Raw genomic sequence first — 19610 nt, forward strand, 5'->3', positions numbered from 1 at the left:
TAAAAAAAATGTAAGATATCTGACTCATTCTCCAAGATCTCCAAATGACAACATAAGAGACTATAATGGTCAGTGCTGGGAACAGTTTTATAGTCAAGCGAAAATGGGCTCAATCCAATTGGAGAAGGAAAAAGAAAAAAAACAACAACAGAAAAGGAAAAGGGCAGTCTACAATAAGAAGACTGGGAGACACACCTCTCATAATGACCCATGCATATATGGGGGGTGCTACTAAGTTGCTCAATTGATCTTCCAGCAATTGCATGAACTATTGGAGAAATAAGGCATGCGAAAAGAGACCCAATATGTTAGAGCCCTGAAACAGAGTATATTTTTGCTGATTGTAGTAACCTAACAGTCCTTGACATGAATTTCTTACCTGATACAGGGCATTGTTTACTAAATAAATGCATCTAACTTTCTCTATTTGAATGGAACTGGGGGTCGAAAATCCTCTAACCGCAGATTGGAGCTCCCCCGGATTTCGTTTAGAACAGATTCCCCTTTCTCTTGTCTTATGATCTCAAGAATGCTAACAAGAACATCTGATGCAATCCCACTTTGTAGAAGACTTCCTGGCTCCTCGCCACCTTCATGTATTAATCTCCCAATGTCTCTCAAGGAAATGACATTTTCTATGATGATTTTAGCAAATATGCGACCAAGATACTCAGCTGCCTTGGGGGAATCGGTAACGGTATCTTCCAACAAAGAGAGCACGGATTCAAACCTGGCAAAGAAATAGGAAAAAATAACAAATAAACAATGTCAGATAAAAAATAAGACGGATGAACTTCTGTGAGATTTATATGGAGATATGGTATTTACCCTTTGATGAGCTGGACTTGGCTTAGCAAGCTATCTCGAGACTTGCAGAGGTTAACAAGAAGCTTAGCTAAGAGATCCCTGTCAATCTCGTTTTTCCTATCGAAAGAGTCTGTGACCCAGAACATTACCATGTCGGGGTAGAAACTCGGGGAGTTCAATTCTTTCATGCATAAACGAACCTCATCCTCATTTCGAATACTGAAAATTAAAACCAGTTTTCAGCACACGAGATAAATCATCGGGGAAAAAAAAGAATAAGAAAATTTTAACAAGGAATTTCCAACTTCACAAGCGTTATATCTTGGCAATTTAGCAAGCATGCAAAGATACCCTATTTTCCACAGTTTTCTTCACATCAAATTACATAATCAAACTCTCACAACTCGAAAGCAAAGCTATTTGATGAAAAATCAAATAGATAAAAAAGCGTTAAATTTCCCTCCCTCTGCCGCACCAAAGGGAAATTCGACCTCGCCAACACCCTCCCTATAGGATTTCTTTATTTTGAACAATCCTTGATCTGTCAAAGATTCGAGAACTGCCCTAATTCCACTACGTGCCGCTTAAAAACCATCGTCTCCAATGAAAACCCTCTCATACACGGTACTGCCTTATTTTGTTGAACTCTTGAATTCAGCCCCTTTATTGATATGTTACAGATCCAAGAAACCATCCAAAACCTTTCCCATATGTCCTAGACCAGTCTCCGACATAACCAACAGTCCCATATTTCCGTTAAAACCCCTCCGATCAACACTTTTCTTGGACTGATACAGACTCAATTACAGTCCTAAATGATGCATGCATTTAAATCAAAATTAGGTAAAAAATAATAATAAATGCATGTTATGCGTAAAAGCTCGTAGAAATTATAAATTAACAAATTACAAACCCACAAGCACACACAAAAATGTACAAAAACTTAAAAAAACAAATTAAAAAGAAAAAATTAGCGTAATAAGATAAAGATAACTAAGCTAGAATTACATATTTCTCTTGTATTTCCCACAATGTTTTCCTATTGTTACTGTTTCTGAAATGTTTCTAACGTGTTTCCGAAGATGTTTCTCATACGATTTTTTATCACTTCTCCATTTCTTGTTTTCCCTCTATTTTTTTTCTCCGTATTTCCTGCTTTCATTTCATGTTTCACTTCCCAAATTCGTTTGCCAACCTGGTAAAGTGGTGATTATAGTTCAAACAGTCCAAATCTGTTTGACAGTTCAGATCTGTTATACCAGCCCCTTGCTCATCCAATCAGTCCTTATTTGCTGACTGACTGATACTTATTTCCTACCTTTATATCCCTCCTAATAAACCCAAATCCCTTTACCCATTACCCATTACCCATTACCCAAATCCCTTTACCCATTTCCTACCTTTATTTGCTGACTGACTGATAACTAAAATAGAATTTCATATTTCTCTTGTATTTCCCACAATGTTTTCCTATTGTTTCTGTATTTCCCACAATGGTTTCCTACTGTTTCTGAAATGTTTCTTAACGTGTTTCCTAAGATGTTTCTCATACGATTTTTTATCACTTCTCTGTTTTTTGTTTCCCTCTATTTTTTTCTCCGTATTTCCTGCTTTCATTTCATGTTTCCCTTCCCAAATTCGTTTGCCAACCTGGTAAAGTGGTGATTATGGTTCAAACAGTCCAAATCGGTTTGACAGTTCAGATATGTTATACCAGCCCCTTGTTCATCCAATCAGTCCTTATTTGCTGACTGACTGACACGTATTTCCTACCTTTATATCTCTCCTAATAAACCCAAATCCCTTTACCCATTACCCACAATTACCATGAAGTGATAGAATCAGCATACTTAGTTGCCTTCCCTAACCTGTCCTACATCGTGCGGTTGTAAACTAGATCGCCATTAACCATATTCATCTTTTCTTCTGATATTGTATTCTGCCGAAGGCTTTGTGGGTCCCCACAGTAGAAAGGATGGAAATCAGAAAAGAAGCTTGCTTCATGGAAGAAAAGGTAGCTTTCTTCATGGGGAGAAATACCCTTATCAAATCATCAATTTCCAAACAAGGATGGGGACCTTGGTCTTGGGAAGTTAAAACAAATGAATAAGGCCCTTTGAGGAAATGGCAATGGAGAGGGAAAAAACCTTTTTGGGAAATATCAATTTTAAAAAGTATAAGGTGAGGTGGGGATCCTCGTAGAAGAACGTAACCTTGGATAGGATAGAATGGAAAGAAATGATCCACGTAGAAGAACCCAACTAGAACCAGGATTAGAGCCGGGTAGATCCCTTTTACCTTCTTCATGAAATTTTTTTTCTAAAGGATTCATTTAGCCGACCCCAACTAGCTTGGGGCAAAGGCTTTGTTGAGTTGAGAAGGTGAGGTGGGGAGAGCGGAAGCACACTGTCTCATCAAGACAAGTTGGCTGCATAAGTTTGTTATTGAATCCTAATGATCCATTACTTTTGACGGCATGTGGTTGAGAGAGAGGGAGAGAGGTGCTATACATACCTAAGCTTATATGTGGTGGTGAGTCATATAGAATGTTTTAGTAGAATGTGATCTCTCTAGTTGAGAAGGAAAAGAGGATTTGGGTGGTTGTGGGGATTTTGTGATGGAAATTGGGAGGAACTTCTAAAATGATGGGTATGAGTTTTTGGTTGGTTTGCTTAATGCTTTGGAGAAAATTGATGTCTCACTAGTTGAGAAGAATAAGAAGATTTAGATGATCTGAGACCCTCTAGGTTGTTTCTCGGTTAAATTTTTCTACTGGCTTTCGATTTTGTTTTTGAATGGTGGAAATTTTATTAAAATAGGGGCAAAAGCCCAATGACTGGTGGTCAAAGAAAATACAAAGAAAGATATAATTTAATAGATACAAAACAAGAATAAAACAAGCACAATATAATTTAATCGATACAAACAAGAATAAAACAAGCACAACATCATCAAAGAGGCATGTAATTGAATGTCAAAATAGCCTATCTGTCAACACCCAGGTGAGGAAGAGCATCCCCTTTCAAGTTAGTCGATAGCCAAACATAATGAACGTCGGTATAGTGGCCCTATAGTGGCCCTCTAATCGATCGTGGATCTCCTTTAAGGCATCTACAAACCTCCATGGAAAAGTGTTGTCGTCTCCCACCCATAAGACTACGTTGAGGGGAGTCTCTCTCGATGATATCATCTGGTCTATCTGAGATTGGTCTACTAGTTAAATCCCATGAAGAGCCTAAACATCTCCCTTGTTTGAACCCTTCTTTCCTATGGGTCCCGAATACGTCCATAGAACTTCACTAGAGCCATTTTTCAGAAGCCTTAGAAGAGTAGTTCAGTCGGAGTTCAGCATTAGCCTCTAAAGAGGAGGTCCCATCTAGGCTGACGGCTCTTGATATGCTCACTGCTCAATCTGATGTCTCAGGACCTGTAGGACATCGAAATACCATGAAACTAGGAAAGACCAGATGCCCTATGGAAAACAATAGAGAAGATTTATCTCTGATTACTAACACTTTTTGATACCCCTTTGAAAACTCCTCCATTTCTTTCCTTCCATACAAACCAAAAAATGACATCAAACAGTAAATTCCACAAGATCCTACATATGGAGGTACAAGGAGCAAATCTCCAGGACTCAAAGTGTCCAACAATATGGCCAAGGAGAACCTAACTAAGACTGAAGAGACTAAGAACAAAAAACAAAAGGTCGTGAGTCAAACTACAATGTAAGAGTAGGCGGTCGAAAGACTTGGCATCAATTAGACAAAGGGCGCAATCATTGACTAGAATCTTACATCTATAACAAAGGTGGTCTATCGTGAGGATCTTGTCTAGACATGCAGAAAGCGTTCTTTCAAAGGAGGCTTCGATTTTCAAAACGCATCTAGCAGGCAATAGAAAAGAAAATTGGACCAAACATTCATAAAAAGATTTGACATTGAAAATACCCATCAAGGTCCAACTCCAGACTCTTTTATCAATTTCCAGTCTCCTGATGTAAATTGATTTGATCCTGGATAGGAATGAGACAACAACTTCCAATTCCCAATAAAAAAGATTCCTTCTACTAGCATTTAATAGGGTGGCGATAGGTGAGGTATGAGCATTAGTTTTTAAAAAAGGATGGACGTGAGCCCGACTGATTACAAGGTAAATTTTGGATTCGAATAGCTTATAAGACTGCCCATTTCCACCATAACTTTTGTTTTTTTGAAATGGGGACGATGATGATTTTCCGCCCTAACTTGCGGGTCATGAAGGACTCACTCAACCCCCCATATTTGTGGGTTTTGGTAAGAGATAGATACCTTCGGACAGTGACTGTCATGTCGCTTTTGGGTTTATGATCCAAAATAAACAAAATGATCTTTGAAGATCTTTGACCCCCTATGCTTAATGATTGATTTATCATTATCGAGCTTCCAATATCAGGGTTTTGAATTTTGGTGTAGGAGTGCTCTAAGGCTCTGTTTGGTTGCCACATGCATGGCATCCTTGAGGCATTCCCAAGCCAAAAAATGCACTTTCCTTTAACTTCATGGTGCTTGGTTGCCAAATTAGCTTCGAAATCCCTGGAGATTACCACACAAGTTTCACAGGTAATAATTGCATGTCTGATGATGTGGCAGCAATGACCCCTCCTCATACTTTCCAAGCCAAATTTCTCAAAAAAAGAGGAATTTGGCTTGGAAAATTTTGCTTTTTCTCTTTCTCTATTTCTCTCTCTTCTCTCACCTCTTTCTATATTGGTAATCACACCCCCTCCCACTGCTCTACAAGGTTGGCAACTAAACACTAGTGTTTTTTTTTTTTGAAAAGTGACAATAAACATCTAAACACTACTTATCACTATTCTTTTTTTTTGAATGGCAGCAAGTATAATGAAAGCAACAAAGACCGAGATGGTCGATACAAGGATAGAAAAACAAAAGCAAAAATAAAGAAAAAAAGAACCGCCTTAAGCAGAGAAAGACAACCAAAATAGAGACAAAGCATGGCATAGGCAGGGAGGCAAGAAGTCAAACAGATCTAGAGACTCCTTAGTCACCCCCTCTCCAGTGAGATTGCCGGCTACTTCATTTGCAGATCTTCTAACGTGACGAAAGACAATAGAAGAAGAGCCCGACCAATCCTGGACCTCGTCAAAGAAACGGTCGAATCTCCAAGGATGAGGATGGGAGCTGGAAGCCCACTGAATCACATTGAAAAAATCTTCTTCAACCACTACCTTATTCATAATCTCTTATCACTATTCTACAAGGTAAATTCCAGGTAAATCAAAAGTTTATCACCTCCCTATTGACTACTGATACCACTAATCTACAAAGTAACTACATGTATCCAAATAGAGCCTAAGGGAGCTTAGGGTGCGGACTGTGAGCTTTCGAGAGGATGGTCCAGTTTTTTGGTCGAGGACGGGGACCAAAGACAGTCTAGTTTGGGTTGGGTTCCCACTTGCATTGCACATACAGACCGGTGTTGAGGCTAACTATAACGATGCTTCAGCACCGCAGTACATCTTGTGGGTAGGCCAAGCTCTACACTTTCCATGAGTCAGTGTCAGGATGGCTTCGGCCACCCTCACGAGACGTAAGTCTTGAGGATTAGTCCATGGTGCATCTTTGCTCCTTGGATGACCAAGCCTTCGGGCTTAACGGATCGAAACACGATGAATTAAATGCCTCGTTCCTTGGTGGGCTTCAGCTATCTGAGCAGGAGAGTGGACTTGCACCACAATCTTGCAAATGGTCCCTTGATGTGATGGTGTGAGCAACCAAGTCTTTGGGCTTGGCGGAGCGGAGCGTGGTAGGAATTGGCCTCGCTTCTAAATGGCTTTAACTGCCATGCGGGACTTCGTTCCTGCGTTTTGGTTCATGACATAAGTCTATATCTTGAACTGTCCGGTCGTGAAACTTGGTGGATTAGTGTGTGGCGTCGACGACTTGGCAGATTTGTGTGTGGCATTGATGACTTCGCGGATTTGTGCGTGGCATCGACATGCCTCGCACTTGATGGCTTGCACTTGGCTTGAGGGCTTTGCGTTCAATGGACTCATGATGCAAGCTGATCACAAGAGTGGGTTTAAAGTTGTGCACGGCAAGAGCAAGCTAAATAGCACAGATGGGCTCGAATGGCTAGGAGATCGTGAGCATTATACAAAGCATTAAGAGGTGTTGGGCATGTAGGGCCTTCAGGGTCCTACATTGGAAAAGGATGGCCTTAGCAAATGCATATGTTGGGGTGCCGCATGGGTTTGTCTGCAAGAAAAGGAAAAGGCCCATGACAGTTGTATGAGAGCAGGATGTTCCGAGCTAAAGTGCGGCCTCTAATATAATTGGGTATCAGAATAGGTTCTAGAGCCCGTGTTTCCGAGATGGGTGCCTCTGATAGTTAGTGCTACTGTTGGTTGACATCATTGTTGCTTATTATTTTGGGATCAAATTTGAATTGTTGCGTATGATAGTGGGAATCGAGGGTAGGGTTGGCGCTTTGGCACATGTGACGGTATTGAATATGTCGGTGCTTGACATAGTTGCAGTAGGGGCAGTTATTGTGGCCATTGTTAGTGCATCTCAAGTGCAGTGGTAGAGTACAAGAGAACGGGAAACTCTTTCAGATTTGTGGCAAAGTCGTGGAAACGTCAGGATGAACTTAAGGTTAGCAAAGTGGTGGCAGCTAGGTAAGCTAGAATGCGAAAGTCTTTGAATTTGACACCTCGAAAGTCCAGAAGACAGGCGAACAGAGCAAACCGTGTGGGGTTTCCGTTCCAAAGAGGGCCACATAGCTTATTAGGGTCGAGCAACATAGGCACGATGGCATGAACAAAATTTGTCCTCTCCGTCAAAGCCGGCACAAGCATCGTTTAATGAATGTTTTTTACATGGAAAAAGGTGCATTGTTTAATGGATATGCTTAATGCTTGAAGAAGAGCAGCAATAGTCAGTGAATGGTTGGAGTGGTTCCAACAACCTACCATATACCAATGTGTGAGGTCGGAAGTTGGACATGGCCCTTTGCAGTGTTGGCTAATTATATGATGGGTTATCATGTGGCCTAAGGGATCAAAATGAAATCAGAAGGTTGGCTTGTTGGCATAGCCCTTCTCTAAGAAATGCCCTTCTCTAATAAATGGCATGTTGAACGTGTCAGCACCTAAAAGATGCATGTGATGAATGCATACCCTTGTTCACATGGCAGGCTAGGGGAAATCATATTGACAGAGCTTACAGAGGTGGATTGCTTACTAAGTGTGAAGGCATATAACTATAACTTGAATGACATGTGATGCTCTTAGGGTGAAGAGGAAACACTGAAGAACCTAGGTCAAGGTATTCATTTTTACTCTGGAAGGAATAGAGCGGAGCTCCCAGGAAGAGTAATACCATGGGGCCGAAGTACATAGCCATGAAGGGTGAATGTGTTCGCGACCTAGACGGACTGAAGAGAGATACTCGGGATGAAATGCTAGGCATTGGCTGAAGTACTTAGGTAGCAGTTCATAGTATTAATTGAGTATGCGAGATGCTTGCGAAAGACCTTGGTGCACAGACTGGGGTTGCTTAGATCAAACATGGGTTATTTGCCCTGGTATGGGACAACATGGTGAGCTCATGTGGCATGTGGGTTAGTTGTGTTGGTACGGGACAACATAGTGATCTTATGTGTTTCTTACTACTTTGAGGCAAGGATTGAAAATTTTCAGTTTCGGCCGAAATTTCATTTAAAAAAAAAACAAATTTTAGCATTTTCGGAATTTTTGTTAAAAAATATTAATTTGGACAAAATTTTGGCCTAACTTTGGGCTGACACCGAATTAATGTACTTAGGGTGTCTCGGCCCACACTGAAACCGACACATTTCGGCGGAAATTTAAAACCATGTTTTGAGGTACTAGTGCCAGAGAAAACCAAAAGGGTTATTCAATTCGAGTGATGGAAGATTGGGGTGCCTAGTAGTGTGAATGCTGGCCAGCGAGTACCCAAGGAGGCCATTAGTGAGATAAGGGTTGATGTGGTACACGGCAAAGAAAGACCCAAGGAGGCCATTAGTGAGATAAAGGTTGATGTGGTACAGGGCAAAGAAAGATGCAAGACTAAGCATCAAAACTGAGAATCTAAGAGGGAGAGACTCTCAGCCTCCGAAGAGGTGGGAACATTGAGGTGGTTCCTTCGCACTTGGCCAGTGAGGCAAGTACCGTGCCACAGTCCGGTCGCTCTACCCTCTACGTTTGGTGGAGTACAGGAAACTCTCTGTCAATGTTTGGTGGGAACACTAAAAACCATACCAGAGTTTGGTGGAGTCCTCTAAACCATCATTGGTGTGTGTTGGGATCACAAAAAAACTGTCACTGAGTTTGGTGAAGTCCTCTAAACCACCATTGGTGTGTGGTGGGAGCAAGAAAAATCATCGATGGAGTTTCGGAAAACCATAAATGAGGATGCTAACTCCAGAAAAAATGAGAAGGTAGCAGATTGCTAAAGTTAGGGCAATGTGGTACAAGAAGGCGCAAGAAGGGCCAAGTTGTCAATGTTCCAGTGGGGTCTGCCAAGTTGTCAATGTTCCAGTGGGGTCTGTTCTCAAGCCAAGTCATTCCTAATGTGGAGCTCAGTTTTGCAAAGTGCTTACTGTTGACGAGGCGCCGACGTTATCAGCTGGGGGAGTGTAAAACTGGAAGGTACGTCGGTACAAGACAATTGGTAGGCACTCCTGTCTAAGTGGGGTGGTTGCCTCCACTCTTTTAGGAGGGGGTTGGCTTCTCGTGACATGCGCCAGCAAGCAATGGGCCAAAAACTTGGTGGTTTGCTGAAGAGTTGTGCGAGGACTTGCTTGTGTGTGTGACACACAATGGGAAATCGTGTTGTAGTTTGTAGGCATGTCCTAAAGGGAGCTTTGGGTGCGGACTGTGAGTCTTCAAGAGGGATTGTCCGAGGGATTGTCCAGTTTCATTGGTCGAAGATGGGGACCAAAGACAGTGCATGTTGGGTTGGGTTCCTGTGTGAGCACCAAAGTCTTTGGGCTTGGTGGAGCGGTGTGTGGATGGACCTAACCTCACCTCCAGATAACTTTAGCTGCCATGCAAGACCCCATTCTTGTGGATTGTTTCATGGCATAGGTCTATGTCTTGAACTGCCAGGTCATGAGACTTGGCGGATTTGTGCATGGCATCGATATGCCTCACACTGGATGGACTTGCAAGTTGCATTTGGCTTGAGGGCGATATGTTAGATAGACTCAGTATGCATGCTTATCATGAGAATGGGTTTAACGTTGTGCATGATAAGACCAAGTTAAGTAGCATATATGGGCTGGAACAAAGTTAACGGGATCGCCCACACCCTCCGACCCACGATCGCCGACCCGAAACGTGGGTCGTTTGCGACCCGGATCACCAAAAATGGCGACCCGGGCGATCTGCGTGGAAGGGAGAAATACATAGAGAGGGAACACTTCGGTGGACTAGGAAAAGAGAGTTGCACAATAGTTTATTAGTTTGGTCATATTTTTATATTCTTATTTCAGAACTGGGTAGTTATTTTCTATTTGCTATATGTTGGTACTTAATTTAGTGATATTTGGAGATCTTCAAATTTTATATATTATGAATTGGATTGGAACTGAAATTTTCTTTTTGAATATATATGAATGACATACACGAGGCTTTTGGTTTTGCTAATTAAATATATGTAGCATAGACTATAGAATGATTTTCTTGTAAAAATACATGAAATTATATATAGAGTACCAGAGCGACCAAGATTTGCGCTCCAAATCGACCCGCGAGTTGAAATAGCCAACCAACTTAGCCTACCCTCATCGTACCGCGTATCGGGCTACCATCGTACCCCGTACCCGTTCCCGTACAGCGTACCGGAACGAACCGCGTTCCAGGTCACCTTGGGCTGGAATGGCTTGGAGATCATGAGAATGCATTATACAAAGCATCATGAGAATGAATTATACAAAGCATCAAGAGGCAGGGCCTTTGCGCTAGAAAAGGCTGGTCTTGGCATATGCATATGTTGGGGTGCCGCACAGGATTGACTGCAAGAAAAGGAAAAGGATCGTGACACTAGTTACAACTATCTTGTAATTATTAGACCTCTGTAGAGTCTTATTCCTCTCCTTCCAGCAAATTCCCAAAAGTGATAACAATATGGAAAACTCTTTCAAGCAAGAGGCTGCAGATAGAATTGATCTCTGTATGGGCTATGTTATTGCCGCTTGTATACCAATGTTGAGGACCATAGTGTTTCTCTCTTCCCTTTAGTTTTCTTGCTAGACAAAAGAAAAAGAGAGTTAAGAATCCATTCTGAACACCTGTTCTCTTGTTTGAGGACATTGTTCTCATGAAATAGATTTAGGGAAATGATATATGTGCCAAGGTGTTTCAATAAACAAGCGCTCCACTTGTTTGTCGTGTAGTATTTAAAGGGATTTCAGAGGGTATTACGGTTCTCACAAGGCTCTTTAAACCCTTTAAATACTACACGACAAACAAGCGGAGCGCATGTTTATCGAAACACTTGGCGCAGATATCATTTCCCTAGATTTATTAGGACTCCAAATGAACTTAAAACACAAATCCTCACGTAGCTTAAAAAATGAAACATGAGTTGATAACCAACCTCAAGGCTCAAAGTCACAAAATTCGGAGTGCTATTAGTGGTTTTGAAAGCAAATGAGGTAACCCCTGCTTCTCCCTATGCAATGTGAGCTTATAACTAATATTATGTGTGATTGGCTTGAGATTCTTTGCAAAAAGTGATCTCATCCAAAAAAAATTCCACAACCAGGCAAGGAATAACCAATAAAAATTTAGTAGGTATGGTAATCTATTGAAGTTATTTCAAAATTTAGAAGCAGAAAATTTAGAAGGTATACCAATAAAAAAAATGAATAATTGGCTAGTAAGTAAGCTAGAAAAGAATCTACAAACTCAACAACGCATGCAAAGTTGTCTAAAATTCCTTTCAAACCTTAGCATAGATTAGCAACTGGCAGAAAAGCAAATTCTTCTTCCACAGAAAGAAAAGAGAAGTGGGCAGAAAGTAAAAAATCAGCAGCCGGGAAGGTGTTATAAGAAAAATAGATAGGAAATTTCTAATAGTAAATGAAAAGAAAGATGTTACCTATAGAACTCCCGTATCGTTGCCATGGACATATCTCGCAACCTGTCTTCAGACACCGCAGATTCAGAAGGAACGTTTTGGTGCCCTGTTGAAGATCCCTGTACACGGCCCATGGCAGGGGAGGGGGTTACTGTTGATCTATCAGAACGATCTGAATTTCTTAAATCCCTATTTCCAAAAGATACATTGCGCTCTCGAGAATTGGATTGATCAAAAGCAGGTGTTGCTATAAAAGTATCAGGTATGTATCTCGGCATGAGTTCCTCCCTCGAGTTAAAATGTGGCCATTCTGGTACAGAACTGTAACCACTTGGACCAAATGCCATTTTTCTGGGGTCTCCTATGCTAGAAATATCAGGCAAAGGAAGGCTTGGCATCAATGGCTGTCCTCTGATGGACATCCCCCTAGCAAGACCACCTTGAGGACCAAGGGTAATGGCATCATCATCAAGAGGCCTCTGTGGCAAGGGAACTGACAGTGTCCTGCTTTCAAAAGAATGTCTATCCTCCATCCTAACATCTTGAGCGCCAAACCCACGAACCTGAGGTGGCACACCACGAAGACCGCCCATCTGCTGGGCGCTCAGAGAAGATGACATAGTAGACCCTCGGGACCCATAGTCTACCGGCTGCCCCCTTCTTGCAGAAGAAGTAGGGCCAGAGCCACGAGACAATCTACTTGTTTGTGCTTGCCGCTCCTGTGCGGCATCCCTGTGAACTTCCTCAATCTTTTTCGGCCCTTCAATTTTCCTCCTTTGCTGCCATCCATTCCTTCTCAAATCAATTGCATCCTTCAACATGAACCGCACTCTGGAAGAGAGCTTCTGATTGTTTGATAAGTTAAACATCATGTCAAAATAGAAATCCATATGTTCCTTCGCTTTGGGATGATCTATCATCTCCCCAATTGTACTCATTAACTTGCATAGTGCTTCAACATCTTCCTCATCAGGACTCTCATACTGACCCAGCAACTTTTTAATACATTCATGCATGATTCTCTCAGTCAGCATTCTTTTTTTGTACAACTCGCCAATCAACCGAATGTTCCCAAGCATCCGCCTACGTGCCTGGACCTTCTTCCCCTCTTTTTCCTCATTGGATCGCTTTATCTCACCCTCCACCTCAACTCTGTTGGCTTCAGCTTGCTCTCTTTCTCCTCTTTCAAATTCCTCCTGGCACTTGTTCAAAAGCAATCTTTTAAAAGTAATCTTCTCATTGTCCTTGCTGAAATCGGGCAACTCACCAGCAAGATGGAAGCAGAAGTTTGCATACATTTCACAGAAAGTAGGTTCCGTCAGAGCTTTATCGAAAATCTGTGAGATAATACCAGTAAGAGTGTCCTCATTGTCAATGTTAACCACTTTGACTTGCTCGAAAAGTTTTTCAAAGTTTTGAGGCGTTAGCTTGTTGAGAATTCCTTTCAATTGTCTTTGCTTGGCCTCTTCCTCGTCAGAAACTTTACCCACTTCATACTTTTTCTCAGCTTTGTGCATTGCCTGCAATGGAGTCTGAGGAGAAGGAATCAAACCTCTATGAACCCCAGTTGCACGCTGCCACCTGTCAGCATCAGGGCTATACCGTGGCATCCCTCCCGGAGATGCCACGGATTGCATTGGCCCCAAGAGAATCCCGCCAACATGACTAAACGACTGGCCACGTGGATGCCTTAAAACCCCAAGATTGCCTCCTTGACCAGACCGAACATTCACAACTGCACCTCCATGACCAACATCTAGACGAGGATCGCGTCCAGAAGGAAAAGGATTAGCCACTTTGCTCCATTTTTCATCATCCCCAATACCACTCCCACGCCGGTCAATTCGAGACCCCCCAGTTGACCTATCAATAACGTGGTCAACATGGTGGGAAGTACCAACTTGAACATTCATGATGACAGCTATATCAGATCCAATCTCGAAACCTAGGGGAAGATCAGTACATTGCTCTGAAAAGGTCAAGAGAAAATCTCTAGAATACCTCTTTTTAGACATATCCCCACCTCCATCAACATGTTCCCCATTTTCTGATGGTTTCAGTTGTGGAGTGGAGTTATCTGCCGCATCTTCCCAATCTTCCAGCTCAGCTTTACTTTGTGCATCGTCCTCACTTGCCATAACATCTTTCTCGGTATCATACACAGATGCGCTCTTCACATCAGCAATTGAAGAACTCTCTATACTTTCTGAAGTGATAGCACTCTGCTTTTCCTCTGGACCTTTGTAAGCCATATAGAGATCAGAAGTTGTTCCAGCAGCATCTGCTTTCGAAAGAAGTTCCCTTTTCTTTTTCTTTTTCGAAGTACTCTTTACCCTAGTCAGTTCCAAAGAGATCTTATCCTTAGATCCAGATCCCGAAGTAGAAATTTGACTAATATGGGTGCTCTCTGGAAAATTCCCGTCGAGTTTCCGGGTCATTTCAGAGGAAACTGAAGGCGGGGGACAAGCATTTGTAGGTGTTCTTTCCTCGCTTTTGATTTTGGAGGGATCCGAAGTTGAAGTTTTATCTCCATAAGCATTTGTAGATGAAATATCACTAGAGGGAGCAGTTTCTTCATCAACTGAATCTGAAACTGTAGTAGCAGACATAACTAAGTTATCTGTTGTCCGGTCAAGTTCTGGGCTATGGCCCACAGCCTCCTCATTCATATCCATTTGTTTGGTTTCTCTACAATTCGACTCACTGATAGCATCTGTTTCTTCCAAATCGTCCATTGTAGCCTCTCTTTGTGATACAAGCTCTGTTTGCTTTCCACCTTGAGAAGATTCTGGAAGAACAGATCCTGTGTCCACTTGCAAGTTACTGCAATCTTTGGTCAAACAACCCTCAGATGTAGACCCGTAGACTTCAAGACCAGAGAGGTTTGATGGCTCAGACGGGGGTCCCTCCCCGACTTGAACACCATCAGGCATTGCCTCTTGCGACTCTTCTGCTGGTGCTCCCAAACCTACAACAGAGCTTTTCGATGTAGCTGGAATAGATTTACCTTCTTCAGTTTCAATTATTCTGGCTAAAGAAGGAACACTATGCTCTAAACTTGAAGAAGGCAAGCTCGCCGTTGTAGCTACTCCAAATGCGTCAGCAGGAGCCTGCAAATTCTCAAGATTTTTGGCCACTTGCCTACCATTTGAGTCAGATGAACAACTATTCTTGGATATATTTAACGAGGACAACTTCAAAGTACCTGCAGAATTAGAAGCATCTACCTGCACCAAACCAGAATCACATCCACAGGTTACTACAAGAAAAACTTTGATGCATTACCAAATCTAGCCAATAGTTCGCAAAACGTGATTCGGCAAAAAAAAAAAAAAAAACGGGAAATGAAAAATGCAGGTTTCATAGGGTATTGGTTCAAAAAGAAAAAAATGTAGCCAAAACACACAAAAAATGCATTTAAAATTTTGTCATTTTCAAAATATAGTGGAGGTAAAGTTGGAAAGTTGGCCAAAAAACGCATTTAAGATGTCTCAAACGAGTCGTGTTTAAAACGTTTTCCACAAAAAAAGGAGTTCTTTTTGAAAAAGTTTTAAACGGAGTATTAAACGGCACACCAATAAAACATGCTTAAAAAAAACCTCGTTTAAAATGGGATTTTGCCAACTATGATCTAGCCTGACCTGAAAGCTATCAAGTGACATTGGAGAAAGATTTGCATCTTACGCTCAGCATGCAGTACCTGAAGGTGTTGCTGGGATTGTCGCATTTCTTTTTTGCTCTGCTTTTTCTGCTGATCTTTTATAGAGTCTGACCTTCTAACAGGTTCTCTTCTTCTTTCTGCGTTTGTCACAACAGATGCCGACTCCTCGACAGGTATAGGAACTGAGGAAGAAGTACTATTAGGGGAGGATTCAGAAATGGATTTTGGCTGCTGAACACCACTATCAGAACCAATCTCATTGTCCTTTTTCTGAGACGAAAAACTAGGTTCTCCAGATTGCTTCAATAATTTAGGCGGTTCACCCTTGCTAGCAGGTGAGCTAATTGTCACTGAAGAGGTTCCAATCTTTTCTGGGGGTGAACCAACAGGTGGCTTCACTGTCACCTGAACATGTTCCGAGTTCACAGGTTCGGAAACGACATGCATCTGAGGTCCAGACTTACCAACAGATAAGAGATTGTGAGAAGAAGGGTTCATAAAAGATATGGTAGGGACACCCTGGCCAACTGGGTAGTTATATTTTGATGTTGAGGAAGCAGAGGTCATCTGGGTGCTTGTCAGAGGAAGAGAAGTTGGAGGCGAAAAGAACACAGATGGGGAGTTATAAGAATTAGGTTGTACAGTCGAAAAGTAATTCATCTGATGAGGAGCAGGTGAGAATGATGGAATGGACTGGGATTGAAGAGCCACATTAGGATGAGACCTCGGTGGTCCTGAGGAACTTACATCCGAATATGGATCTGTCCTTTTATCCAGCCTCAACTCTTCATGAGTGTCTGGATGAGTTATTTTGACGGGTCTGCGAGGACCCCCAAATTTTCCTGCCTGTTGTTGAGCGAATTGTGAAGCCATTCCGGGTCCCAGATTGCTGAGCTGAGGGGAAAATTGATGCCCGATTTGAGGAGGAAAGCCCTGATGGATCATCCCTTGCTGTTGCAAAGGATGGGATTGAAGGCCAGAAACAAACACAGGCTGCTGAACTTGGGCGGCATTCCCCATTGCTAATGGCATTGGCATTTGTAGTGAGCCGGTGGTGACACCCTGTGATGGAATCTGAGAGTTAGGACCACCAAATTGTACAGGAACTTGTGGCTGCTGAAATGGCATGGGCATAGACTTTCCAGTAATAGGAGGAACAGACGGCTTTTGTGTTGAGACGGCAACAGGGGCAGCTGGAATTTGGACGTGTACATCCCTCTTTGCCAGTGTTGGTGGGTGAGACTCTACAGTGTTAGATTCGTTGGTGCCACCCCCATCCTTCCTCAGTTGTTGTTGTTGTTGCTGCTGCTGCTGCTTAGGAGCAGAAGGGATTGGTATTGTTGGCACGGATCTAAAGGAATCATGACGTGCCTGCATAATAGAGTTACATGGTATTGAACAACATAGTATATTCAATGATGATGATGATGACGACGATGACATAGTTTTAAATTTCGGCCGAAATCTGAAATTTCGGCCAAAATATTTCAGTTTTGATCTTTCGGTTTGGACCGATATCGAAATTACATTGAATCGGATTTTTACATGATTTCCCTGAAATTTCCCCGAAATCCGAAACCGAAATTTCGCTTTTCACCCTTATCTACAAAATTTCTGCCTAAATGTTAAAGATTTCCACCAAAATTACCGAAATTTCCACCGAAATTTTATACATTTCGGTGGAAATTAAAAAAAAAATAAAAATAGAGACGAAATTTTTGACAAAATTTACATATTTACATCATTTCGGCCAAAATTTTAAAACCTTGGATGATGATGATGAATGCAATGATCACTATGTTACTTGGAGAACTGAGTCCTTATCATAGAGTTTCAGCAAATATCTAGGAAGGCTCAATTATTCACACACACACATGTGCGTGCATATATCATTTTATCTTCCCATCTCTACATCCGAAATTTCGTTGGTTAACAATGCCAATCCTCAACCAAACTTCTGAATGTTGATTATTTAGCACATGGCATGTCTGTCTATGAGTCCCCGCCCCCATGTCCAGATAGTAGTCACGGAGATGACGCTGATGAATGAAGATGCAAGATGATGGTTCACAAAGAAATAATTCAAGAGAATATATCAACCCACTATCATCATGGCAAGAAGAGAGGTCAGGGAGCAGGGTCTGGAATCACAAACCTGGTCACATTTCTGCTCATCTAGATTTGGGGGAGCTGAGCTGGTCCGAGCAGGTATCTACAATTACATAAGGCGCCCCGGATGGTTCCATTTAGACGAATTGAAAATATGAAGAAACTAAAACAAGAGGCGATCCCAAAAGAACCATAAAATCCACGAAAAAATATGAAATAAATAAAACTACCTGCATTCCATTCATGAAACCAGGACTTATGGACCCAAACTGAAGAACGGGAAATGCCCCAGATGCATCTCCTGGGTAAACACCATGGTAAAACACTTTAGTATAACATTGTTAATTGACTAGATTTCCAAAAACACAACCTCAATGAAAGAATTAAATTCCTCAAGAAATAACAATGATATGGGATAAATTACAAGAACAGGCCACTTCCTACAAACTTTATAGACATCAAAGTTTGTCAATTACTTTTTCTTATTTTCTTCTCAAAAAATATAGACATCAAAGCTAGCATGCGAAACAGTTATTTGCTTGCACATAATCCACTTTTAGTAACAACACAACAAGATCACACGGAACAAATTTAAAAGGATAAAAAACTACCTCTCGATGGTGTTACAGGCGCTGCGGAATCTGAAGCTCCGGCGGTAGATTGAGATGATGGAGCCTTTGGAAGGGGCCGAGAGACTCTCGAAGCAGATGAATAATTTGGCTTGGTACCACCAGGTGCTGGTGCATCTGATAATCCTATAAAAACCCAATATAAACAATAAAAAAAAATCCAAGAAAACCCTCACATCAATTTATTCATCCAGCTCAGTCAATACTATATAATCCCTCGATTCTAGATAATCCAAAGCAACCAAATACAATCCACAAAAAAATAATCATAAAAACAAAGAAAGATGACATTTTTATCTCCTAAAAATAGAAATTAAAAACAGGTATTCCATACCAGGCAATGAGGATTGAAGATTTGAACCGTTTTGAATAGTTCGAACATTCGCAACAGGCACACCAGATTCAGAATTAGCACTGGCAAGGTTTGCCCTAGACTGCGCCCCGTGTCCATTACTAGACTTCTTAAAGCTAAAAATCATCACCAAAAAAGGGTGAAAAAAAAAAAAAAACAGAACATTTCAAAAACCCTAATTATCGAATAACAAAACCTAACAATCCCAATCACTATAAAAAAAAAACCCTAACCCTAAAAAAAAGTACCTGGAATTCGCAGAAGAAGACGAAGAAGAGGACGGAGGGGCGGTCCGGGTGCCGCCCTTCCCAGCACCTCCTGAGAAACTCCTTTGTTGAGCAGAGCTTCCAGATCGACCAGATTTCCTAAACTGCCCCTCGCTCTTCTCAGCCCTAGATTGATTGAGGGACATAAATCCAAACCCTAGTTCCTCTTTTTTTGTTTGATTTTTCTCTCTGTCAAACACAAAAAAAGTATACCTCAAAACAGATCCATCAATAAAATAAAATAAAATCCAAATAACCGAAAAAACAAAGCAAACCCTAGAAATTAGAGAACTAGGGCAGAGAAGGTTGATTTGAGAATTGTAGATATGAAGAAAGAGGAAAAAGAGAATGCAATTGAGATTTCGTGTTTTTGAGGGTTTTGATGAGTTTATTTACCTGGAAAGAGAGTTGTGATAGAGAGAAGAGGAAAATTAGGGTTTTAAAAGGTGGGAGTTAGATGGAAGAGTGTGGCGGGAATCATAACGAGAGAGAGAGAGAGAGAGAGAGAGAGATTTGGCGATGAAGGAGAGAGTTATAAGAGAATGATAAAAAAATATGAGAGAGAGAGTTTATTTTTTAACAAACCAAACCAGCAAGAAAGGTCAAAAAGTAGGTTTTTAAGGAGATTGTCTGCTTGTGTGTTTCCTTTTTTACTCTCTCCTTATGCGTGAAGGT

The 19610-nt window shown here is 41.5% G+C and overlaps 1 protein-coding gene across 1 annotated transcript; it reads right to left on the bottom strand.

Moving 5' to 3' along the window:
- LOC143884914 (eukaryotic translation initiation factor 4G-like) lies at positions 1 to 19512 on the bottom strand. Its single transcript, XM_077388771.1, has 10 exons — positions 19332 to 19512; positions 18918 to 19124; positions 18652 to 18785; positions 18300 to 18443; positions 17919 to 17989; positions 17735 to 17791; positions 15619 to 16950; positions 11940 to 15145; positions 829 to 1026; positions 1 to 730 (listed from the first exon to the last, which is right to left on the bottom strand). Exons 2-10 carry the CDS (start codon positions 19079 to 19081, stop codon positions 424 to 426), a joined length of 5613 nt encoding a protein of 1870 aa, XP_077244886.1. The 5' UTR covers positions 19082 to 19124; positions 19332 to 19512; the 3' UTR covers positions 1 to 423.
- Between the last annotated feature and the right edge of the window lie 98 nt (positions 19513 to 19610).

The sequence above is a fragment of the Tasmannia lanceolata genome, unplaced genomic scaffold (genome assembly GCF_043159265.1).
Source record: "Tasmannia lanceolata isolate RefF3 unplaced genomic scaffold, GAP_Taslan_0.1 ptg000008l, whole genome shotgun sequence".
Classification (NCBI taxonomy): domain Eukaryota; kingdom Viridiplantae; phylum Streptophyta; class Magnoliopsida; order Canellales; family Winteraceae; genus Tasmannia; species Tasmannia lanceolata.

Bases quoted from the DNA above. Each gene is read 5' to 3' on its own strand.
- LOC143884914 (XM_077388771.1), bottom strand. From the start codon at position 19,081: ATGTCCCTCAATCAATCTAGGGCTGAGAAGAGCGAGGGGCAGTTTAGG. The intron at 18,444-18,651 runs GTATGGAATACC...GGGTTTTTATAG, and splicing joins TCTTCAATCCTCATTGCCTG to GATTATCAGATGCACCAGCA. The intron at 1,027-11,939 runs GTAACATCTTTC...TTTAATTTTCAG, and splicing joins ACGATACGGGAGTTCTATAG to TATTCGAAATGAGGATGAGG.